Raw genomic sequence first — 25,293 nt, forward strand, 5'->3', positions numbered from 1 at the left:
TAAATTAAAACAATAAATTACAATTAGGTGACTCCCTTATTTTTCTTCTATTAAGATGTTTTAGAATTTTGATTTCATTATTAATTATTGATAAATATATCCATTGTTGCTTTAAATTTGAAAGTTATACTTTTTGCAAATTGAATACAATAAGCTAATAAGTGCATTTATTAATATGCAATTGCAGTTAATTTAGACCATCAATATTAAATATGATAAATTACCGTTGGCGCCCCCAAACTTTTCATGGACTAAGCTTAAAACAAAGCATACCAGCCCAGTTAGCCCATCAACAAGGAGGTCAAGCCCACAAACTTTCTTTTTGTTTTACTGAACTGGCAGCCTCAAGAAATGAGCTCATTTCAGTCGGACACATATTATTTCACCATTATTATCACTTTAGTTCAAATTTTTTCGTTTATTTCATCCATAAATCATTAACGACTGAAGCATCGATGTGCTGACCTTTGTTATGTAGGGTTAGTTCCTGTTGAACTTGGGATTTTCCTTTAAGATTCTTCACCTTGTGGTGTGGCAAAAGATTTGGTACGGATCATTGACACCGTATGTGGGAACTTGAGCTTAAGAGGCGAGAAATGGCTAATTCAATAAATGGAGGTGATAATGGATCCTATTAGGGAAACACTTCCCTACCCGCTGCACAGGTCCTACCATTCCACTTGGAAATACAACTGCAGGAGACGCTAATGCTCCCATTCCAAATCCAACCTTAGGAGCCACCAATGCTCCAGCTGCAGCTCTCGATCAAATAGCTGATCTACTGCTACGAACCCTTTCTGTTGTGAGCAACTTCGTTAATTCATCATGAAGACCATCAACTCAACCCTCCACGGTTCTCAAGCTAGCGGAGCAGGACCTCCATCCCAACTGGCAAGAGGTGGAACACGAGGAAGCCAAGGCGTTGAAGAGCAGATTCCTGTCGGGCTCCCAGCGGGATCAATCCACGCCTCCTGACTTTTGCCAGTAAGTAAGGAACCACCTTACATCCCCCTGGATTATGGGAATCACTGAAGAAAGAGATGGTCAAGCTTAATCAGCAAGTGACAAAAGAGACAATATCTGCTGAGCGTGACATTTCTTTCGATGAGCACATCACGGTAGAGGAACTCTCGCTCATTTTCTAGCACATTCGCACTTACATGCTTATTATGGTACCACTAATCTACTTGCACATATCTGTAAGTTTGAAAAGCATAGGTATACTGAAGGCATTTAATGTGGTCCTTTCCTTACTATGCTATTGAATTTTTTCCAAAAATGATTCGACCAACTTCCAGCTGGATGAGTTAGATCTTTTGAAAACATTAGCTACCTTTTCCAGCACTAATTCCCTAGCAGCAAGAAGTATCGAAAATCCGCTATCAGTCTTTTCGGGGTGAAGCAGAAAGAGAACGAGATTCTAAGAGCCTACGTTCAGCAGTTCAACACAACCATCTTTGAGGTCCCAACAACTTACCAGGAGGAACTGGTCAGTGCATTCACCCAAAGGCTCCATAGAAGCCCTCTTTCTGAGTATCTAGCGAAAAAACTAGTAACCGACTTCCTAGCCATGTTGGCTCGGGCTGGAAAATACATGAATATAGAGGGTGTCTGGCTAGTGAAGAAGAGCAATCATGATAAGCGAGGGAGAACGAGTTGTCTTCCTCCAGCAGGAGCAGGGAGAGCCAGAGGATGCTTCAATTCCATTGTTCCAAAGAACGAACGCTACACCCTGCTCATTACCAGCCGGGCTAGAATGCTCTTGACAATTGACCAACATGCTGCCTTACAATGGCCTAATGGCTCAGAAGAAGGTCCCTAGCTCGTGAAATCTAAATATTTTTGAAGATATCACAGAGAGTAAAGGCACGAGATCAACTGGTGCCGCCAGCTGAGGCAAGAGATAATAAGGCTTATACAAGCCAGCTAACTTAAAAAGTACATAGACAAAGAATAAAGGTCCAAGTAAAAGGAAGAACGCTCCCGCCGCCACAACTCGTGCAAGAGCAAGGAACAAGCATGGGATCTTAGAAGCCTTTCTTGACCATGGAATGTTTCTAACCTTAGAAAGTTTTATTCTTGAAATCCCTAATCTCTATCTACACTATCCTTGTAATCAAGCATTATATTATATTAATAAAGTTAATTCTTGCTTCCTATCTTTATATTAATAAAGGTAATTCTTGATTCCTATCTTGTGTTACTTGCAGAATCAGTTTTCAGTTGCTAACTAAATCTAAATAAGTCGTCGCCACCAGCTGACACATATTTTTACATGAGTTATTCTTAGCTGGCATACGCTTTTACGTAAGATTTCACCAGTCAGCACACGCTCCTAATAAGTCACCACCAATCCGCCACCCTCCTAATAAGTCGCCCCTAGCTGGCGCACACTTCGAATAAGTCAATCAGCTAGTGTACGCACTTACAGAAGTTGCCACCAGCTGGTGCACGCATGAACCACTACTAGTTAGCGCACGCATCCAACTCAGCCATCACCAACTAGCATATACAACATGGAAGCAACTACTAGTGACTCAGTCACTTTAGTTTCGAACCGCCTTTTTACTTGAGTTATATCCTTACTGATTTACTGTGAGATATTCTCCTGCTAACAAAATCATATTTTCCTCTCAAAGGACAGGAGTAACTAAAACAAGTAGGCATGCATCAGCTGGGAAAAGTACGTCAATATTCCCTGCCCTATCGCGGAAACAACAAAGCATAGCAGAAAATTCAAGTAGCCAAGTTAATTAAAAAAAAAAACCCTTAGATCCACACACTCTAGTTCCTTTAGGTAGAAGGATTCACCTATTAAAGTCCTTCGACCGGTCAGCATTACTCAACAAACCCAGCGGGATTTGTCCTACTAATGAGCATGAAAGGTCCCTTATTTTTGCAGGATGTCCTGCGCACACCAACAGTCTAGTTCTACGATTTCCACTCCTGGAGTGGAAGGCAAGGGGAGGAAGTGACGATGCCCCCTAAACTTTTTATGGATTAATCCTAAACCAAGGCACACCAGCCCAATGAACCTATCAGTAGGGAGGTTAGACCCACAAACTTACTTTCCATTTCACTAAATTGGCAGGTCCAAGAAATGAGCCCATTTTAGTCGGACACATGATCATATAGCTTGCCAACTATAATAGGACAGATCATCATAAAAATCACTGGTGGTTCCTTATAAATCGATGGAAAATGAGTTGGGAATCCATAAGTAATCAATTCTCAAATTTTCAGGCAGACATGGCAAGACTCAATTCACATAATGTATCTCAATCAAATTAAGTATACATCATAAATGAATTTTTCTAAATGATAGCCAACTCAAAGGGCTTTCCAACAACATACAACACCCTATAACAACCCCCTACCCTGCTCTATAAATGCCTGTAAAAAGAGGTCTTATACATTTATTTGATAACATCAACCCTCATTTTCAAACTCTCACTTATTCTCTCGATTTTTAAGTTGTTTTGAGCCTATATTTTGCAATTCACACGAATATTTATCACTCTCACATCATATTTCACCATGATTCTCACTTTAGTTCATGTTTTTCCTTTCATTTCTTCAATAAATTGTTATTGATTTAAGTATTAGAGTGCTAACTTTTATTTTGTAGAGGAAATCCTATGATTAATCCTCATTAATCATAGGATTTTTCTTAAAGATCCTTCGACATTGTAGTATGGGAAAAAAATATAATACACATCAACCATATTTAGTTATTGATTCTATTATCATATATATATATATATATATAATCAAAGAGGGAAGGATCATGTTTGGTCAACCTATACTCAATATTTTCATTAGTTGATTATTGATTAATTCTTATTAGTTATTATATGATTTTAAAGAAAGTGAATGTCTTAAATTAGCAATTAATATTTTAATATTGTAAGCACTCCATAAAAATACGCTAGGTTGTAAAGAACATATTATTAGGGGTTTAGATTTCTATAATTTTGCATCAAAATTGATAACCTTATTTAAATATTTCTTAATTTATCTCCCATTTTTCAAAACCCTAAATTGGGATTTCAAATTTTAGAACCTTATAAATAGGGGTTAAATTGTGTTGAAAGACACCATGATTTTGGACTTTTTATTTCTCTCTAAAATCTTGACCTTCTTTTCATTAATATTGATAGTCGTTCACTGGATCATGTATTTGCCATTTAAAATAATTTTCAAGTAAGAGCTATTCAAATATATGATTCATATAAATTTAATGAACAAATCAATTTCAAGACATTATTTTTAAGGTGCTCTATCATTTCTAAATATTTTGTTTGTGTTTTTAGTTTTAATTATTCTGTCTTTTAAAAAATACCTACGTCATTGTAGGTTTTTTTTAATTATGATGTGTTCATTCGTATAAACTTTATTTTATATAATATTTTTTCACAAATTTTCTTTATGATGTAGTCTTATCATGCAATTTCCAATTTGTAAGTTTTACTCTTTATTTCTGTTATAAAATATAATACTGACACATATATTGGGTTTCTTCTTTTAATTTTAACATAGAGCTTCATATTTTTGTTTTGATAAATTATATTTTGCCATTCGAATTATACTCATTTTTATACTTTGATATATATATATTTTTTTGTGTCGATTTCTTATCTCAACTTTGCGAAATTTGTACTTTACCATACATGATCCTTTTTATGCTGATTTTTTTATCGAAAAAACATAACATGCTATCCATATGTGAAAAATATCACGTCACATGATCCTTAAATACCACAATGATCATTGTATGTAATTTCTTTTTACAAAAAACTTGGTGGAAAGATAGTTACAAATGGCAAAGTGCAAAATTTTGTAAAATTGAGAAGAAAAGTTGACACAAAAAAAAAAGTATAGATGTCAAATTATAAAAATGATTATTGTTTGGATGGTACAATATAACTTATCCCCTTTTCTTTTTTGTCGATCACAGTTTTTATTGAATTTGTATTTAATTAAAATAGTATGCATTTTTAACCATTTTATTACCTTTTAGTTGTTTAATGTATAAGGTAAATTACAACGACCTTTCTTATGTTTGGCATAATTACAAATACCGCCTAGTTATTTGAAAATTACCAATACCCTCAGAGTTTAACGACTGTCTAACAATTAGCTTATTCAGTTAGTCTCTATCAGGTTCCCATCTACTTTTTGTGATGAACTGATTAAAATGCCCTTGTACATTAAAATTATAATTTTGTTTATTTATTTATTTTATTGACTAAGTAAATAATTTTTTTATAATCCTTTTTATTTTTTAATTAAAAGAAAATACAATAATGGAATAATTAATAATTTCATACCTCCATAAAAAAATTACATAATTTAATCAAACATCAGGGTGTATTTGTATTTTTCAAACATCAAGGGGGTATTATCAAATATGCCAAACCTTAATAGAGATCGTTGTAATTTACCCTAATATATATTATTAATACACATGTCGATATACATATAGTAGCTCATATCACTTTTATATTTAAATATTTACGATATGTTAGGCTTAATCCTATATAATTTATTTGTTTCTCTTAAAACATAATTTTAATTGAAACTACTTTTGAATTATTATGATTTTATTAATGCATTTTATTTTTTTAAATGTCTATATATTTCAATCTTGCTTACACAACTTGTGTTAACTATATATATTTATCCTATATTCTGTGGGCATAAAATGAAATTTTCATTCTTATCATAATATTTTTAGACATAAAAATTATATATACTCATATATATTATGGGAAAATCATATATAACAAGATGTATCAGTTTGTTGATCATACATTATTCATAAGATATATACAGAGATATAACTTATATTAATTCTTTTTTCTAGATTTTATGATATTTTGTTATATGTAATAAAATTTTCTCATTCATTAACTAATTTAATTTTTATTTTTTTTGTGGGGGAAATATTTATATTATTTGGGTGCTTTTATTGATAAGTGACGTTGCTTAATCTTCTTTATTTTTATAATGAATTCTTAAATGAGAGAGATGCCAGACTCCAGACTCCACACTCCAGAGTCTCTTCTTCTAGTCGTCTCTATTTCTTCTTTCCTTTACTCTCTACAATGTCCATGGAAGAAGAATTCAAAGATTTTCAAGGAACAGAAGAAAATGAAATCCTGGAGAGTGAGTGGACGGGGTTGGATGGAGTTTCTCAAAAAAGATCCGTTGATTAGATGCCCCACCCGGTTCTTTTTTTTCTTTCTTGTATTGTTCTTTTTTTCATGTTTTCTTGTGGAGTTAACCCATTCTTTTTCCCTTTCTTGTCTTCTTTTTGGTTTTTCTCATCTTGTTTCTTGAAATCTTCGAGAGGGTTGGGTCGAGTTTCAGAAGAATGATCCGTTGCATGGCGCAACCCTTGCGGTTTTAAGCACTTCTTTTCTTTAAGTTGTGCGTGAAGATTCCACCCTCACTTCTTGGAGTTTAGAGAGGTATTGTATTTTCATCCAATTTCTTGTTTCCAATTTTCTTGAATTTGGTTTGATTCTTGATATAGTATAGGAAATAAGTGAATCTTGGAGCACTACGAATTGATTGCTGAACATGTGAACTCTTCTCTTGGTCTGATGAATGTCTCGGTTCTTTTTTTGTTTTTTGTTATTTTCTTGTATGAACCGATTCTTTTTCCCTTTCTTGTTCTTTTTTTTCTGTCTTGTTTCTTGAGGACACGTTGAATCTTGAAAAGTCCACTAATGCAGTTCTTTTGCCTACCAGATTGTTGTAGTGCTCATTTTGGTTGGATCTTCAAGCATTCTGGAGGTTTGTGTTCCTAATTTACCTGTTGTTATTTTTGTTTCAGGTATGTTGAGTGTTTCTAGATGCAGAGAGAAAAGCGACATGTTTTTTGAAAAAAAATTTTGTGTCAGACATCGTTTTGGACACGATTTTGTTCATTGTCAAGCTTATTTAACTTCACCGGCTTTTTCATTTTAAAAAATGTTGATTGTCATTTTCGTGTTGAATTTCTCCATTTCACTTTCCTGTTTGTATGTAGGTGTCTTTCTCTGTTACTTTCATCTTTGGTTGAAGAAATGTGTACAGTGACCAAATTGTTGTGAATTAAATATGACATTGTTAGTGGTTGTGGATTTTTCAGAAGAAAAGTAGACGTCTCTAAAGAAGATCATGTTGGTTTATATTTGTTTGTTCCCTTCCTGATATCAAGCTTTTATTTTGTATCTTTCTTGTATCATGACCTGCTGTTGGTTCTTGCAGGGTCATTGGGCCTGAAATGCCGTCTGCTGAGTTACTTGCCGCAGCAGCCAAACTAACAGAACCAGAAGCTGAATTACGGTATAGTGCACAACTTATCCTTATTAATTCTATAAGAATGCATGTGAATATTTAACTGAAAATAATTCACAGAGAAGCTGAGCTGGACGGAGACACTGAATTATTGATAGGACCCCCGCCTCCTGCTGTGGTCACGGAAGCTGAATCTGCCAATGAAGCAGAACGTTTCGAGGAGGTTCCGCTCCTTTCTCTTTCTTGATAACTCTGTGATATCCCTAGATATGCAATTTTCTTTTTCCAGTCTTTGTCCCAAAATCATGTAGACTTCCCAATTTCTCAAATGCTGCCATTTCAAAAGGAAAGAAGTTATTGTCTTCTTGCATCTGAGTTGCTAGGTTCTATTACTATCAGTTTTATAAATGGTTGTTGCGCATGGCTAACTTCTCTGCTATATCTTCAGATTACAAGAATAATTGGTGCTGAGGAAGATAGTCCATATGATATTCTCGGAGTCAACAAAAATATGTCTCCTGAAAACATGAAAAAAAGGTATCAATTTTCAGGTTTTCTCCACTCAAATAATCGGCATTCATCTTTTCCTAGACTGCGCCTTGTATCTGTTCCTGTGTTTTGACATGTGCGCATATAATTTTTCTACATGGAAGGTATTGGAAGTTGTCGCTGATGGTTCACCCAGACAAATGCTCTCACCCTCAAGCTCACCAAGCATTTGTTAAGTTGAACAAAGCATTTAAGGATTTACAAGATCCTGATAAGGTGAGTGTTGGGACATTTTCTTGCTCTGTTTCGAAGTTTGAAATGTTTCCTGCTTGTTGCCATACTAATAAATGGTTTGATTCGTATTCTGGACGATTCAGACTGTGGCGAAGAGATATACTTCACATAATAAATATTCCTCTGTGTTACATCTGTGACTTGTCTGAATATCTGGTGAAGAAAATTGTCAGTAGTCATAGAGTTAAAGAATTTATGCTTTTCACTTCAGAATTTACAAAGATTTCAGCACGGGAAAATTTCATATGACAGAAGTTAGCTTTTGTCATCTTTGCTAGTCCTAAAATCTTTAATATTAAATAAGGAAATAAAACAGGAGACTAGTTACTAATTATTAGTTGGATTAATTATGAGAATCAGAGCTAGTTTGAACTGAAATAAAGGTTCTTGAATAATCCATCAGCATGGTTTAACTTTTGTCCTTAGTGAATATGGTTATGTCAACTTTACATGGAAACAAAATGTGAGAACCTCTCTTGTTTCATTGGAATTGTATATTCACCTCCTTTTGGAGCCATAGTAACCTTTGTTTTTCTACTATTATCTATATTACCAATCAGGTTCGCCTTTCTCCTATCTTAATATATATGGTTTCACTGTAATGTAAGTGCCATTCGACCACTCTCTTTTACTTCTATTTTAGCTTGAGTTTAATAATCTTCTTAAATCATTAGAAGCTTGCAAATTGATCAGCAATATTCTTTTCTTAAGTGCATTTCGGAGAGGTTTCTTGAATTTGAAGTATTTTCGCTGTTTCTTATGTCTGCATCGAAATATTCTTGTTTATGATGTATCATTGGTATATTGGTTATGCCCTTCCACTGGAGTATTCTATGAGCTACGGTTTGAGTCATAGGTTTGCACTGTGGCACCCAATGATTTTCCCTGTACTTTTCTCATATCCTAGTTTCTTTCACAATTCTGTCCTAATGCATATTACAGGATATGGAGGCAATATCTGATTTTGTTTGCCCATAACACATATAGCATATAATTATGAAATGGTATCAATTTACTTGAGAAATCATTTTTCAGTTCTATGTATAACAAGCATTTTATTTTGATATATTGATAAGCGAGCATTTATGATATCAAATTATGTGATTAGTGTAGGTGATCTATACTCGTTATTGGAGGATTGAGGGCCTGGGGCTTGAATTTGGTTTGTCAAAATTTGTGCGAACTAAAGTAACCTCATATTCTTATGAATTGTGTGGAATTCAAAAGGGTTAAGTAGAAATTTGAACGCTGGACTGAAACACACATTGGCTGTTACTATGATGCATTTTAACAACATTTAGAGCCTGATGGTAACCGTTGTATCTATAGTTTCCTCTCTACTTGTTTTTCTATCAGAAAAGTAATCCATGTTCCTTTCCGTTCTACTCTGTTGATTTTTCTCCCACATTTGAAAATCAAGAGATGTTGAATCCATTGTGTTTTACAATTTGTAAACTTCAAAACCTAAAGCCCTACTGTGATTTCTGTGAAGTGTCCTCGTTATCACCATTGTAATTTGGAAGAAACAAGAATATGAATTTTTTATGCTGCTAAGAATCTGAATGATGCATGTGTAGTGTTGAATGCCAATATGAAGAACATAACTTCATTCTTTTTGCAGATTTAGTCTTGGTTTATTCATGTTGTTGGATTCTCTTCATGGGCTTGCTTTAGAATTTTTTGATGCTGTTTATTTATCATTTTGTATGGATGTGCAGAAAATCATGGTGTCATGTTCTTGACATCTTCATGTTTGCAGGTTTATCGTAGAAATAATTGTTAGAAATTCTTTACTATACAGTCATGAACTATTTATTTGTGAACTTTGATAATGGAACCCTATTCCAAAATATAGGATTGTCTACATGCCACTTTTCTTATTATTTTTTTTAATGGGATTTGATAACTCTTTCTTCAATATTATATAATTCTTAAGTTTGAGGAATGATTTTCAAGGAACATGCAGTTTTGGCAAATTGATAATCTTAGACATGGAAAGTACTATGATTTTTGTATTTAGAAAATTTTTCACAATTTGTTTTTCTTATTAAATGCTTTCTTTTATAAAACCTTTACTTTTACCACAAGTTTTTCAGTTTTTTCTTTCTCTTGTTAATTCAACAAGATTTTCACTTGCACATGCATTGAGTTGCTTATGAATTAATATTCTTTTGTTGAACTTTTTCCTTCTCAAATCAGCTTGTGGTGCACAAATTTTTTTATCCAAATAATTCTTAGTATCTTGTTTTTTGGATAAATGTTTCAGAACACGTGAAAAAGCCCAATTCATTTTTGTTTTGATGACAAAATGATTTTTATAATTTTCAACGGAAGAGTTTTTATAATTTTCAAAAGAGCACTTTAGCGGACTTTCTCACTATTGAATTGATGAATTTCATACGTTTTGGTGATTGATTCAAATGTTTTTGAAGTTGTCCAAAACACTTTTGAAAAGGTGTGTGTTAATTATGATAATTGTATCTATTTGTATTCGAGAAAATAAATGAATCAAATTGGCATGTAGACAATCGTCAATATTTTAGTATCAGATGTTCTATTAATGAAGTTCATAAATAAACTTAGTTGTGTTTTGTATAATAATGTTTTTCCGACAAACTTTACTATGATACACCTGCAAAAATCGGATGTGATTGGCATGACAAAATATGGTGGTCTGTAAAATTCATACAAAATTTTAGATATATGACACCGAAAAGTTTTGAAAAGCAATCCTTGAAACGAAACCCACGCAATGAATAAATTGAGAATAAATTTGTCAAAAGGTTGGAGAACTGTTCTCCAAGTTGGGCATTCTTAACTATGCTACATCCGTCGTATTCTTGGAGACTTAAAAAATTTATGTACTTGTTCTTTTCAAATTAGAGTGGTGAGAACGTGGAGCTTTTATGGAAATTATAACGGACTTTTGGTTTTGAAGTGTACAAAGAGGAATACAATGGTCTTTCAACTTTTTGGATTTTCAAACATGAGAAAAATTGACAGAGAGGAATTGTATAGGAACATAGAATACCTTTTAAGATAGAAGAAGAGGGAAAGAGAGAAATGGATCGATACGTAGGTTGCAATTATGTTCTAAATGATGTTAAAGTGCATTATCTTAGCCCGTGTGTTGAGTAGAGTGTTTAAATTTTTACATAAACCTTAGATGTTCCACACAAGTCTTAGGAGTACGAGGTTATTTAGGCAAGCACACATGGCAAATCAATGATAGACTTAGGGTCGCTCAAGCTTTAATAAACGAGTATAGACCGATTGCTTCTCATGTTCTGATTCTTTTTCTTTTTGTCGTTTTCAGGCTGCCTTTAAATTGAAGTTGAAGATTCCTCAACACAAGAGAAGAAGTTTTCATCATTGAGACATTTGCAGCTATCTAATGTAAAGATACTTTATTGTAAAGTAGAATACTTTGTGCAAGGGAGCTTTGTATACTTTGTTGTAAATTATCCAAAGAAATGAAAATTTTCTTCCTAGAGAAAGAAAAATTGTTGCCTGATTCCATATAAATCATAATCAAGCCTTTGCAATACAACTCGTTGTATCTCAAAAGCTGATAATCAAATGTTAAAATTCACAAGTATCGACCTTTTGCCGTGAAGAACATAAAAATTAGAACAACACTGCTGAACAAGAACAATCAATTATAGCTCCTATGTATTAGCAAATTAATGTTATTATAGCGCATATGTATTAGCAAAGTAATTAACATTAAATGTGGGATTTTATTATTTATATATGCATTTATTATTGATTGATTTTTATCATCTATTAATCTATTGTATTTATATATATATATATATATTTGAAGGATGTTTTTTACCAAAATTGAGCAATTTTGACTCAATTCTAACTTTTAGAATTTTTAATTTTTTTGTTAGAGTAATAGATCAAATGAATAAGAATTTATCCTACTTTAATCTTCTAAAGAAAAATTTATCGTCCTTTAATTTTATGTATTGTTTTATACATTAATCGAAACAAAAATTATACCTAAACTGCTTATATACAAATCAGAGACAAACTATACATAACTAATATAAATAATATTGTTCACTTAATTATTTAAATTAAAACAATAAATTAAAATTAGGTGACTCCCTTATTTTTCTTCTATTAAGATATTTTAGAATTTTGATTTCTTTATTAATTATTGATAAATATATCCATTGTTGCTTTAAATTTGAAAGTTATACTTTTTACAAATTGAATACAATAAGTTAATAAGTGCATTTGTTAATATGCAATTGCAGTTAATTTAGACCATCAATATTAAATATGATAAATTACCATTGGCACCCCCAAACTTTTCATGGACTAAGCTTAAAACAAAGCATACCAGCCCAATTAGCCCATCAACAAGGAGGTGAGGCCCACAAACTTTCTTTTTGTTTTACTGAACTGGCAGCTTCAAGAAATGAGCCCATTTCAGTCGGACACATATAATTCACCATTATTATCACTTTAGTTCAAGTTTTTTCTTTTCTTTCATCCATAAATCATTAATGACTAAAGCATCGATGTGCTGACCTTTGTTATGTAGGGTTAGTTCCTGTTGAACTTGGGATTTTCCTTTAAGATTCTTCACTTTGTGGTGTGGCAAAAGATTTGGTATGGGTCATTGACACCGTCTGTGGGAACTTGAGCTTAAGAGGCGAGAAATGGCTAATTCAATAAATGGAGGTGATAATTGATCCTATTAGGGAAACACTTCCCTACCCGCTGCACAGGTCCTACCATTCCACCTGCAAATACAACTGCAGGAGACGCTAAAGCTCCCATTCCAAATCCAACCTTAGGAGCCACCAATGCTCCAGCTGCAGCTCTCGATCAAATAGTTGATCTGCTGCTACGAACCCTTTCTGTTGTGAGCAACTTCGTTAATTCATCATGAAGACTATCAACTCAACCCTCCACGGTTCTCAAGCTAGCGGAGCAGGACCTCCATCCTAGCTGGCAAGAGGTGGAACACGAGGAAGCCAAGGCATTGAAGAGCAGATTCCTGTCGGGCTCCCAGCGGGATCAATCCACGTCTCCTGACTTTTTCCAGTAAGTAGCAACCACCTTACATCCCCCTGGAATATGGGAATCACTAAAGAAAGAGATGGTCAAGCTTAATCAGCAAGTGACAAAAGAGACCATATCTGCTGAGCGTGGCATTTGTTTCGATGAGCACATCACGGTAGAGGAACTCTCGCTCATTTTCTAGCACATTCGCACTTACATGCTTATTATGGTACCACTGATCTAGTTGCACATATCTGTAAGTTTGAAAAGCATAGGTATACTGAAGGCATTTAATGTGGTCCTTTCCTTACTATGCTATTGAATTTTTCCCAAAAATCATTCGACCAACTTCCAGCTGGATGAGTTAGATCTTTTGAAAACATTAGCTACCTTTTCCAGCACCAATTCCCTAGCAGCAAGAAGTATCGAAAATCCGCTATCAGTCTTTTCGGGGTGAAGCAGAAAGAGAACGAGATTCTAAGAGCCTACGTTCAGCAGTTCAACACAACCATCTTTGAGGTCCCAACAACTTACCAGGAGGAACTGGTCAGTGCATTCACCCAAAGGCTCCCCTCTTTTTGAGTATCTAGCGAAAAAACCAGTAACCGACTTCCTAGCCATGTTGGCTCGGGCTGGAAAATACATGAATATAGAGGGTGTCTGGCTAGTGAAGAAGAGCAATCATGATAAGCGAGGGAGAACGAGTTGTCTTCCTCCAGCAGGAGCAGGGAGAGCCATAGGATGCTTCAATTCCATTGTTCCAAAGAACGAACGCTACACCTTGCTCATTACCAGCCGGGCTAGAATGCCCTTGACAATTGACCAGCATTCTGCCTTACAATGGCCTAATGGCTCAGAAGAAGTCCCTAGCTCGTGAAATATAAATATTTTTGAAGATATCACAGAGAGTAAAGGCATGAGACCAACTGGTGCCGCCAGCTGAGGTAAGAGATAAGAAGGCTTATACAAGCCGGCTACCTAAAAAACTACATAGACAAAGAATAAAGGTCCAAGTAAAAGGAAGAACGCTCCCGCCGCCACAACTCTTGCAAGGGCAAGGAACAAGCATGGGATCTTAGAAGCCTTTCTTGACCATGGAATGTTTCTAACCTTAGAAAGTTTTATTCTTGAAATCCCTAATCTCTATCTACACTATCCTTGTAATCAAGCATTATATTATATTGATAAAGTTAATTCTTGCTTCCTATCTTGTGTTACTTGCAGAATCAGTTTTCAGTTGCTAACTAACTCTAAATAAGTCGTCGCCACTAGCTGACACATATTTTTACATGAGTCATTCCTAGCTGGCATACGCATTTACGTAAGATTTCACCAGTCAGCACACGCTCCTAATAAGTCACCACCAATCGGCCACGCTCCTAATAATTCTCCCCTTGTTGACGCACACTTCGAATAAGTCGACCCAGTTAGTGTACGCACTTACATAAGCTGCCACCAGCTGGTGCACGCATGAACCGCTACTAGTTGGTACACGCATCCAACTCAGCCATCACTAGCTAGCATATACAACACGGAAGCAGCTATTAGTTATTATATGATTTTAAAGAAAGTGAATGTCTTAAATTAGCAATTAACATTTTAATATTAAAAATATTCCAATAAAATACGCTAGGTTGTAAAGAACATATAATTAGGGGTTTAGATTTCTATAATTTTGCATCAAAATTGATAACCTTATTTAAATATTTCTTAATTTATCTCCCATTTTTCAAAACCCTAAATAGGGATTTCAAATTTTAGAACCTTATAAATAGGGGTTAAATTGTGTTGAAAGACCCCAGAGAGTTTTGGGTTTCGTTTATGTTTTAATTCAAATTGAGTTAGATTCAGCGTCAATAAATTATATATTAAGTATAATAAATTTATTATATAATAAATATAATTTATATTTATTATAATTAATTTGACTCGATTATACCTTATTTATAAAAAATTTTCATAAATTGATTGATGGGGCGTCAAAGGAGCAAGAGCTTACTTGCCCAAAAACACAAGCATAAAATTTTGTTTTCTCCCAACCAACAGTTCACCTTTCATTCACCAATCACAAGAACTAAAAACAAATAATAAGAAAAAGCTATGTTGGAGGGAGATCTCATCCTTCCAATTGTTTATCACTCACATGAACATTTTTGTATTAACTGGACAGTGCTGCTCCAGATTTTTCATACTGTTGACAACAATAAAATCGAATCCCCACCTACCCCACATAATATATTCATCGATTTAGTTAATTTACATTAATTCTTGTCTAATAAATGTACTAATAGAATGAATTTACATTTAACATGACAATACCTTATTGACTATTCATAAACACGCTTAAAACTTTTAAAAATATTACATATTGATTAATTGAAGGAGAAAAAAATAAATAAATTTTGCAGAGTAAACAAGTGGGATTACCGCAAGAATCAGGTGGGAGCAGGTTAGATATCGGTTCAGGCTGAACGAACCTGATTACCTGACACCACCACCCCTCACACACACACACACATAAGAGATGCAGGGTTTGCAAAGGCACACATGATTATCTCCTCTAAGGAATCAGCAATAGCATATTTCACACAAATTTTTAAGCTCTGACAATCCGTTTTACTGTAATAAGGAGTAACCATTACAGCATGTCACATCCCCATCCCCCTGATGCATCAACAACACAAATTCTAGGAAGCCATATATATAGTCAAGTCTCATAACAGCAGTATTATTTGTTTCTTAGTTCTTCAAAACCGAATTTTTACATCAGACAGCAGCGTTAGCAATTGTTCTGGCAACCGATGCAGTATCAAAGATTTCAATCCAGTAGCCATCGGGATCCTTGATGAATGCTATATCCTTAATTTTTTCCTGAAATGTGAGATGGGACGGAAAAATTGAATTTTAGAATAACTCTGGTTTCAATTTCTTGTCCAATGGTCTGAAGAAGAGCTTGGGCAGACAGTACTAATGCATAGTAGAAATTACTGAAGTTGAATGTTGAGAACTGTAAATTAACATAAGAAGAATCAAAACTTAGCAAATTCATATATTAATACAACAAAATTAGCATCCTCAGGTTTCTTCACAAACTCCACCCCTAGACTCTCGAATCTCTTGCACGTCGTCAACAGTGATACCTATGTGTCCTGCAAGAACATCCCTAGACATTAGTCCCCAAAATATTAGGTACGACCGAGAATCGTCATCCAATGAAACATCCCATTACATTAAAATCATCTTAGTCTATTATAAATCAACCAACATGATTGTAACCAAGTACAGCAGATATGTAGTAGCGGTTCCTTACAACAGATAACCCAAAGGCACAAGATCTAATGCACTCAAAGCCAGGACAGAACAATAGCAGTTACATATACATATACAAAGATGTCAAAGGTCATTCATATAAAGGGGATCACTTCAACAGATAAATGGGGAAAAAGAGAAGCATGTTTAAGTTAAAATTTTCACATACCAAACCCACGAGGTTCCGAGTTTCCATTGTGATAACCCTTGAAATCAGGATCAGTTTCAGTACCCCAGTTACTGTGGCAACACTATGGTAGAGATTTGCAAGCAAGAATGTTTCTATATGCAAAAAGAAACTAGCTCTTACTGTGTAAGCCCGTGCGCTGAACTGGATCACTGGGAGCCGATGATGTCATGTGTCCTGAACCAAGGTAACATAAGATAGATTGAAAACATATCAGAAACAGAAATGATTAAAAAGGTCCACCATAACATGATCTACATTTTTACATAGATTATTTGACTATAGTAATATTTCAATTGATGTGGGATGTTATTTTTACATAACAATTCCGAAATAATGTATAACGGGCTATCTCAACGCTTACGGTTTGCTGCAAGAAATAGCCTTTGGTAGCCTCATCCGGAGAAGTGTGGAGCCCTGAATTGTTCTCTGGGGACTCTTTCGACGCCATCACACTGGATATCAATCGAGTCCAATACTACATCTTTTAGCACTATATGAGAAAATAAGATCATATACCTATTCCAATCCCCTAACTAGGGGGTTGGTGATACTGTCCACACATCCCACATCAATTGAAAATGAGGAATTTGAGTGAGTTATAAATTTCAAAGTTTTCTCTCTATAGCAAAGTCATTTTTGAAGGACAAAAGTATAAAATTTAGGGAGTGATTGCGAGCGTTTTGCAAATACTCCCTTTATAAAATCAGAGCTGACAGTGTCTTGCATAGTAAGGCCCTGGCACACTGCATCAGCACATGAAAGACACATTTGATTTAGATTATTGACAGAAGATTGCATCTGCAATCAATGCTGTCATGTAAGAAATTAAAGACTTTTTGGATGCTGAGAATTTTTTTATCACATTTTTGTATCATGTAATTAAGGATCAAAATTGTATTTATCCTCAAAATTAATATTGAAAATTGAAATGGGGGGACTAATTTAAAATAATTAAAAGCATATGAACAAATTTGAAATGAAACTAAAATATTTTTTTATCTTTTGGTATATTTTATTAATTATTTGGTATATTTTATTAATTATATTTAAATTAATTAGTAGTTTATATTTATAATAATAAATTAAGATGTTATATTACATATTTAATTTTTTGATAATTATATAATATTCAATAAATTGTTAATATAATATAAAATTTAATATTTTTTTCTTTCTCCCCATTTCCCACTCTTTTTTTCTTTCTTTCTCCCTAATTCCCATTTTCTCCCCACTCTTTTTTTTTTTTTCCGTTCACCCAATTTTTTCCCTCTCGTTTTTTTTTCCCTTTCTCCCCAATTCCCATATCTGAATCCTAAGAGGCAAAACCCTACCCCTAAACCAACAATTGCAAGCCCCAATGTCGGCGAAGCGAGAAGCTTGAGCAGGTTTGCATTAACATCTCATAGTCTTGGTTTCATCGTTCGGATTGTGTGGGTGTGGGCGGCACCTATGAGGAGAAAATAGTTCTTTAATTTACTATTGTTGTTTTAGTCTTTTGGGGTTTTCTGTGTTATTTTGGTGCTTCAAGAAATGAAAATGGCTGCGAACTGATTTGGTATGTGAAGGGGAGACTCGCATGATCTAACACATTTTTACCAGATATTATAGATATAAATTTGTTTCCTCATGTGATCTAAATTTTGTATCTTGTAAACTTTCTCACCAAACATTTCTGCTGTCAACAATTTGTTCTAAGAATATAGCCTCTTGATAGTCACAAATTGTTAAACACCTGATGCCATGGATTTCCGTTTCCTATTGCAACTTGGTATGGTAGTCTTCATCTTTGGCAACATGATGAACTCTACATGCATGCATATCTGGGCTTGTGTTAACATGCCCATTGTAGCCGCTTTACCATTTGAATTTCCCTTTTTCTATTGCTATAACAAGTTTGTAAGATTTGTAAGGAATGTGGATTTATATCTCATCCATATATGTGATTGCTGAAACATAGTAATGTCTAGTCATGCCGATTCTTTTTTCTTCAGATCACATGAGGAGATTTTTTTTTTTAAATGTAATTTGCTTAGTTTCTAAATTATATTTTTGGATATGGTTTTCAGTTCATGTTATGTTCATCTATCACTTGAAAATTGTTATGATTCAGGATATTTGCAATGGGTATTGATTTGGATCCGTTGGATGATATTTTTGCTGATGAAGCAGTGAAGAATGGTAAAAACTTTAGTTCTATTGTTATTTTTTCCTAGCTGTGGCTGGTTTGCAACTTTAATTTAGGGATACACAAGAACTAAAATACTTTTTTGCAGCACGGGCAGTAGGCAAGTTTCAGCCAAAGTCAAAGTTCCGACCGCCAAGAAAGGACGCAGCAGCAACTTCACTTTCTTCCTCACAAGCAGCCCAAACCATTGATCCTGCACAGAACGAATCAAGCGACCCTCTAAGGACTGCAAAGTCATCAGAAAACGGTTTGTATTTTCTTGATTGGATGCATCATAATTTATTATCCGTCAGAGTTTCAGTAAGGACAAATGAATATATGGTAAACCATTGCTGGTTCCTCAGTGATTTCAGGTCTGGATGTTGTGTTTAACGATGATGGAGGCTGGCATGCTTCCATTGAAAAGTCAGGGACAGAGGTGAGTCCTGTATTTCTATGCCATATTTGTTGGTCTAGTCTGCTGATGCATATATTTCCTTATTCTTAGAATGCTGACATATTTATTGGGTTGGAAGCACTTGGTGATTTTCTTCCTCACACCACTAGTGATATGGGTGAGAAAAAAGTTCCTTGTCTCAGGTTTTCTCTATTTACTGAGTTGTGGCTTGCCTTAAGATCATCATAGTGGTCATTAGACAACTTAACACTAGTTACCTGAAACAATGTAGCAGAGGGCACTATCCATCCTTCAGAAGAAGTAGCTCTTAATGTTCATAACCATGAGAATACAGGAGGAGGGCCTGCTCCTGTTCTTTCTTCTGTTGGGGATTCAAACCACACATGTAAGGTGGCTGATGTTCCCACATGTCATGAATTGTCAGCGGCCGTAGATCCACTAACTGCTGGGGAGCCTATTGTTTCAAGTAGTGATGGATGTGGTCGCATGCATGTTAAAGAATTGGGAAGAGAGGTAGATAGCTGATATTTTGAGCCCCTGGGCTCTTTCTGAACCATCGAATGTGAATGCTTCCTATTTGGTTAGCTTGAGGTCTAAGTTGGTCAATTGCAGGAAATGGATATCATGGACTCTATTAATGCATCTGAGGTTACAACCAACTCTGGTATGTTGAAGTTTGAAATGCCTGCTTTATGAGCTTTATTTGTATATTTGTATTGCATCCTTTCTGATATTGATGTTATCCTTGTCCAGGACATAGAACAGGAAAATTTCAGCCAAAACCAAAATTACAAATGCATGAAGTGATATGTAAACCCGCTGAGTCGCTTTCTTGCTCACTTGGTTCACAATCTTTTCCACCTGAAATTAGTTATACGGAGAAGGATTTTAGTCCTACATTTCAACAGGATGATGTTCTTGATCTTTCATCCCTAGGATTCACTCATACCTTGCCAACTGAAGCGTCCTCTGAACTTCCTCTGAATGAAGAGTCTATGAATCTTACGGAGATGACCCAGTTGGATTCAGGCATTCCTCTGGAGTGTCCGCCTGAAATTCCTGCAAAACTTGTAAGCTATTTATCCGATACAAGTTGAGAGTATACATGTTTTCATTAACTAATACATTGTCCTATATTGTTAATGTTGCATTCTTTTTTGAGCATACTTGGATTATTAACTAATGTTTGCTAGGCTTCTCGGCGTGCAAAGATAGGAAGGAATAAGACTCAAACAGCATCAGATCCTTCTCAACAGCAGCAAAAGACTTCGACATCCAGTCAGGAGAATGAAATGGGTAGATCATTACGGCCTAGAAAAAGCAAAACAAATTTTTGTGAACTAGGAGATGAGGTGGAGGATGGAGTCCATGCTAGTGAGGAATTTTCTGAAGAATGTCCCGTCAATTCTGCTGCAGAGGAGGAAAATGTTGATAATGAGGAATTCCAAGTGGAAAGTGATTCACAAATGAAAAAGGTGAAGCAGAAGTTTGAAAAACCAGTCAGGAAGAGGAAGGAGACTGAAGCATCAGATAAGGATGCAAAGCCTAAAAAGTTCTCTCACTCTACTCGGCGAAGGCGAGGTATTTGTAACTATTGAGAGATCAGAGGCTGTTGCTTTGTAATTAATGTACTGACTAGAGACCTTTGTAATATAGTGGACAAGGTTTTGCTTGCAACTCCTGAAGATGAAATTGACTACCAAAAGGTTCCTCTTAGGGATTTGATTCTGCTGGCAGAGCACAAGGAGCGGGAGATGGTAAGTAAATTGTTAAAGGGACTTGGGTTTATTTACATCCTGCAACTTGCTTTGATGAATGCATAATCAGTTGTGTACAGTGTAAAAAAAATAATTTTGAAGGCAACTTCTGCTGTGTTTTCCAGAGAAAACTAGTTATTAATATGCTTATTTTCAGAATGGTGATCTTATTATTTACCTTACAGAAAAAAGAAGAGGCGGCAGCAGGAGTAACAGCAAAAAAACAAAGGTAATATAATATAATGAGCTTGATGTTTTATTCACTAACATGAAAGATGGGGAATTCTGTAGCCTTCGTGAGGGAGAATGTTGGATTTTAATTGTAGTGCTAAATCTAATTTTCAGAATGTTAGCAGAAAAGAATATGTTGATGAATTTATATGTATATCTACTTGCATAAATTACTGGCTCATTGAGGGCAGAAGAAAAATGGTGATTGTATTTTCCTTGCAAAAGTTACAGGCCCACTGAGGGTGGAAAAAAGGGCCTGAGAAGTACTGGGTAATTATTTTTGTGAAGAAATATTATTTAGCATCTAGACGTGGTAGATACTTTTTAGTAACATCCTTGATCTTAATCTCTGAAGGAAATGTTGATTAGGATGCACCAATCTTGTATCCTAGATTCCTAGTGGATTGCACTTAGGAAGTTCAGGTGATGATCCAAAGCAAAAGATGTGCTCATGGATAAATTATATGATTTTGCTACTAGACTAGTATATTTGAAAGATGTGACGATTAAGAGGGATGAGGTAGAGCAGGGCATGACAAATTAGTGATCCTCATTGTCTGAGGTCAATCATGTATGTGTTCATTCTTAGGCTTATCTTTCAGAGTCAGTAAGAATTGAAAGTTATTTTGAGCAAGATGAGGTAGTTTTGCCCATGTAAAATGAGTCAAAACAGGTTTTGCGGTTTGATTATGCCATTCTTTTAGTTCTTGGTTACTGCTCTTTAACAGGATTTGATGCCATTTGCTACTGAGAATGTCCAAGTTCACAAAGTACTACTGTTTCTTTCTTATCATCTTAACTTTTGTAGCATCATCCTGCATTATAGTGAAGAATATAGTCAAATGGGGGGCAATTATATAACATTCTTGTGAATATATTTGTTATTTCATTCTACTTTGAAACTGCTTGTTTCTAGTTTTGTGTTTTATATTTGAAACACTATAACATCTGTAGAATACTTTTTCAATGCGGAATGATGTAATGCTCTGGCTGTGTTACTCTGCAGTAATGGTAATTCTTCAAGCCGATACAATCAAGAAGAGGCCTTTACTTCTGAACAAAATGGAGAATATAATGACGGACAAGGAAGCCCTAGGATTGAAGAGAGCACCATCTGCTTCAATTATCACACCCACATGGACAGAACACCCAGCATCAGATGGTCCAAACAGGACACAGAGTTGTTCTACGAGGCATGTCTTCTTGCTACGTGTATATTTTCATCATATAAGAATGGTCAACATCAGTGTTTGCTTTGTATAGTGATTGGGGGTGATGAAAAGAAGGGTTGTTTTGCTAACTTAGATTGGTGTATGATACTGTTGTGAAGGCTGGATCCCCTTGACAACAACTTGACAAATATTAATTTCTGCTTTTACCTATTTTATTTGGTAGGCTGTGAGGCAGTTCGGGACCGATCTTTCTATGATACAACAACTTTTTCCTGATCGGACCCGGCGACAAGTAAAGCTGAAATACAAAAAAGAAGAACGGCAGCATCCACTGAGGCTCCGTGAAGCTTTGACTAACCGTACGAAAGGTAAACTTATGCAATAGTCTCTGCTTCTATGTAAAGATAATGTAAGAGGAAGAAAAGTAATGATTTTGGAAGAAGAGAGATCATGTTAGGTATTCTGGAAACTAACAAATTAAACTTGCTGGAATGTTGATCTCTCTAAATTTTCTATTCTTCATTTTGCAGATCATTCCCATTTTGAAAAGGTCATAGAACGCTTAAAGCAAATTGCCGCAGAAGAAAATCAGAATGCTGATAATGATGAATCAATAGATTTGACAGGCAATGAAGTGGATGAGGGGACTTTGAATGCTGGTGTATGTCCTATGCTGTTTTACAAAATCTAATTGACACTGATATCTTTATTTATAACTAAATATTTAATTTATCAAATTGGCTTACGCCTTGGCAATGCGTCGTGAAGGATGAAGAAGCCAAAGATGAGCACATTGAGGAAGAGGTGAATGAGGGTGTAGCAAATGACTTTGCTGAAGTTCGAAGCCCTTCAAAGTCGGAGGATATTGAAGATGATTTGTTCATATGGAGTCAATATAAGAGTGGATAACTGACTAGGGGTAAACAACACTGTTAAATGTACAGGCCATTAGAACTTTTTAATATCAAGAAGTTGATTAATGAAAATGTTCTTTGTCAATCTGCTCATTTTGCCCATTATTACTAGATGTTAACCATCCACGTTCTCATGTCGTGCTGCTGCTAACCACAGGAACCATAAGTGCTGGTTATGGACCACTTAAAATTTTGCTGCAGAAGTTAAAGTTTCAGTTAGTAGAAATTCAAGTGTTCAAAATCTGATTTACAGTGCTTTTTCGAAATACTTTCTTTTAAAATGACTAGAGATTGTTCCATTTTCAGTTCCTTGAGCTCATATTTGGAGTCAAGCACAATGTACATGCTATGTTTTGACTAGAACATTAAGCATATCATGTGTTAGCCAGCATGGCAATGGTGGCCAACAGGCAGGAATCTGATGCATAATCTGTTGTTGCATCAATACAGGAAATGTATTTATCTGGGAAAATGTATCATGATAAGAATCTTGTTTATCAAATACCACTTATAGCTCTCAAGTTCACTAAGGCAGGATTTTGGGGTGATTTATTTAGAGATTTCAAATTCCTAATAGCAAGTCCATCAAGCTTGGTGATCGTTTTACATTACAATGGGTTTCAAATAACTGAGCTTCCATTTGGAGCTATTTTTTGAGTAATTGTGGAATCTCCTGATATCCTTTTCTCAAAGCGTAATCCTTTAATCTGCAACGAAATGGAATACCACTATCTGTTGCTATAAGTTTGAAAAGATACTTAAAATCCAAATATGGGAATGCCCTTGTATTTTATGAAAAGCCTATACCTTGGGTCACTCTAGAGGAGATAATCTCTGCTGTTTATGAGTGTGAATACATCAGCTTGAGTGAAATTGCTGCAGAAGTGATTCAAAATGTATGATTTGATTTGTTGATGTGAATGCACTATGCGGAATAATCTGACTCTTGTGCTTCTTTTGAAGTGCAATGATGAAGCTCCATGGAAGTTCGATGCTGTAAGTGCCCACTCGGGGTCTGTCTTACTCTCAGCATCATCCTACCTTGGGCATACCCTTACTGCAAACAAAGTGATTGAAGAATTCTATGCGAAGCAACTGCTTATTGGAAAGTGAAATCACCACACCTGAGACACTTCGGTTTTACAGCAACCTTTCTGGCACCTTGGGTTGATTGGCGGGTAAGGAATTAGCTCTTGTTGTTCTATATCAGTTATTGAAATTTCATTATTATACTTCACAGATAAGTTAGCTATATTCTCAGGATTTCTTTGAAGTGCAGAACATTTTCGTACAGTTGAGTTTTTTTTCAACAATGCAACCGGAGTTGAACAAAACTTCTGTGTCTCACTGAATCACTTGCAATACTCAGTAGTAGATTTTCCTTATCCTCTTACATGCCACAAAACTTTGTCTAGTAACCTTGTTATCGGAACCAGAAGCTAATTCTCTCTGTCTCTCTTTGGGATATGTTGTTGACTTTGATTCTTCAAACAGGTAGGATAATGTAATTTATCTTGTGAATTCTTGATTATGTGAGAAGAAAAATCTTGCAACAGCAATATCCATATGGGGATGATGAGGAGCTGCCTAAGCTATTGCAGGAAGCAGACAGGGTTTTTGGAGTAGAAGAAATACATCAGAAATAGCCATAGAATACTTTACATACTCAGTGGTCGCATCCAGGCGGAACAATGATAGCTGCACCAGACCAATGCATTTTTTAAGACATTTACGCTTTTCTTAAAAATAAATGTAAGTTCGCTGGATGAGCGAACCCCATGGATCGTCCTGACGCTAGCAGTTTTATTGTATTCCTTTTCGTAGTAAAAGATAAACAGCTCTTGCTTTGATCAGATTCTTTGTTGTCTAAGTTGCGCAGTTTCACAATCTTTGGACTCTACATTTCCAGTTTGGTATCCACCTTTTCAATTCTTCACTCAGTTCTGCAACCATCCCTCCTCCATATTGAGGTTTTAGTTGCTTTCCCAAACACTGATCAAACCATTTGCATGGGCAAGAAGAGATTAGAAAGTTAATACAAAGCAT

The 25,293-nt window shown here is 35.2% G+C and overlaps 2 protein-coding genes and 1 long non-coding RNA gene across 12 annotated transcripts; 2 read left to right on the forward strand and 1 right to left on the reverse strand.

Annotated features, from left to right (window-relative positions):
- Positions 1 to 6,013: 6,013 nt before the first annotated feature.
- Positions 6,014 to 11,620, forward strand: LOC105161090 (uncharacterized). Its single transcript, XM_088879363.1, has 7 exons — positions 6,014 to 6,473; positions 6,757 to 6,801; positions 7,258 to 7,335; positions 7,408 to 7,510; positions 7,736 to 7,824; positions 7,941 to 8,052; positions 11,387 to 11,620. Exons 3-7 carry the CDS (start codon positions 7,274 to 7,276, stop codon positions 11,444 to 11,446), a joined length of 426 nt encoding a protein of 141 aa, XP_088735489.1. The 5' UTR covers positions 6,014 to 6,473; positions 6,757 to 6,801; positions 7,258 to 7,273; the 3' UTR covers positions 11,447 to 11,620.
- Positions 11,621 to 15,624: 4,004 nt separating this feature from the next.
- LOC148788524 (uncharacterized) lies at positions 15,625 to 17,145 on the reverse strand. Its single transcript, XR_016065298.1, has 3 exons — positions 16,953 to 17,145; positions 16,571 to 16,765; positions 15,625 to 16,241 (listed from the first exon to the last, which is right to left on the reverse strand). It is a non-coding gene; the product is annotated as an uncharacterized LOC148788524 (long non-coding RNA).
- A 674-nt stretch (positions 17,146 to 17,819) lies between these two features.
- LOC105161060 (uncharacterized) lies at positions 17,820 to 25,100 on the forward strand. 10 transcript variants are annotated; one of them, XR_016065183.1, is made up of 17 exons: positions 17,820 to 17,976; positions 18,702 to 18,769; positions 18,865 to 19,023; positions 19,121 to 19,194; positions 19,264 to 19,330; positions 19,445 to 19,686; positions 19,786 to 19,837; positions 19,927 to 20,243; positions 20,367 to 20,754; positions 20,830 to 20,930; positions 21,116 to 21,159; positions 22,168 to 22,354; positions 22,557 to 22,701; positions 22,864 to 22,994; positions 23,102 to 23,252; positions 24,211 to 24,425; positions 24,509 to 25,100. XR_016065183.1 is itself a non-coding variant. In XM_088879673.1 (16 exons), exons 2-15 carry the CDS (start codon positions 18,712 to 18,714, stop codon positions 23,240 to 23,242), a joined length of 2,106 nt encoding a protein of 701 aa, XP_088735799.1. In that variant the 5' UTR covers positions 17,820 to 17,976; positions 18,702 to 18,711; the 3' UTR covers positions 23,243 to 23,271; positions 24,211 to 25,100. The 10 variants fall into 10 exon arrangements, 6 of the variants coding, with proteins under 6 accessions (XP_088735799.1, XP_088735798.1, XP_088735801.1 ...); XR_016065184.1 differs by having other exon boundaries at positions 24,742 to 25,100; XR_016065185.1 differs by having other exon boundaries at positions 24,788 to 25,100.
- Positions 25,101 to 25,293: the final 193 nt, after the last annotated feature.

This window comes from Sesamum indicum, linkage group LG4 (genome assembly GCF_026168435.1).
Source record: "Sesamum indicum cultivar Baizhima isolate 11 linkage group LG4, ASM2616843v1, whole genome shotgun sequence".
NCBI lineage: Eukaryota > Viridiplantae > Streptophyta > Magnoliopsida > Lamiales > Pedaliaceae > Sesamum > Sesamum indicum.

What these genes read in the sequence shown, in the direction of transcription:
- LOC105161090 (XM_088879363.1), top strand. Translation starts at nt 7,274, where the DNA reads ATGCCGTCTGCTGAGTTACTTGCCGCAGCAGCCAAACTAACAGAACCA. An exon ending in GAACCAGAAGCTGAATTACG is followed by an intron (nt 7,336 to 7,407) that starts GTATAGTGCACA and finishes AATAATTCACAG; the next exon opens with AGAAGCTGAGCTGGACGGAG. An exon ending in AAGCAGAACGTTTCGAGGAG is followed by an intron (nt 7,511 to 7,735) that starts GTTCCGCTCCTT and finishes CTATATCTTCAG; the next exon opens with ATTACAAGAATAATTGGTGC.
- LOC105161060 (XM_088879673.1), top strand. Translation starts at nt 18,712, where the DNA reads ATGGGTATTGATTTGGATCCGTTGGATGATATTTTTGCTGATGAAGCA. An exon ending in TCACACCACTAGTGATATGG is followed by an intron (nt 19,331 to 19,444) that starts GTGAGAAAAAAG and finishes GAAACAATGTAG; the next exon opens with CAGAGGGCACTATCCATCCT. An exon ending in ACACAGAGTTGTTCTACGAG is followed by an intron (nt 22,355 to 22,556) that starts GCATGTCTTCTT and finishes TTTATTTGGTAG; the next exon opens with GCTGTGAGGCAGTTCGGGAC.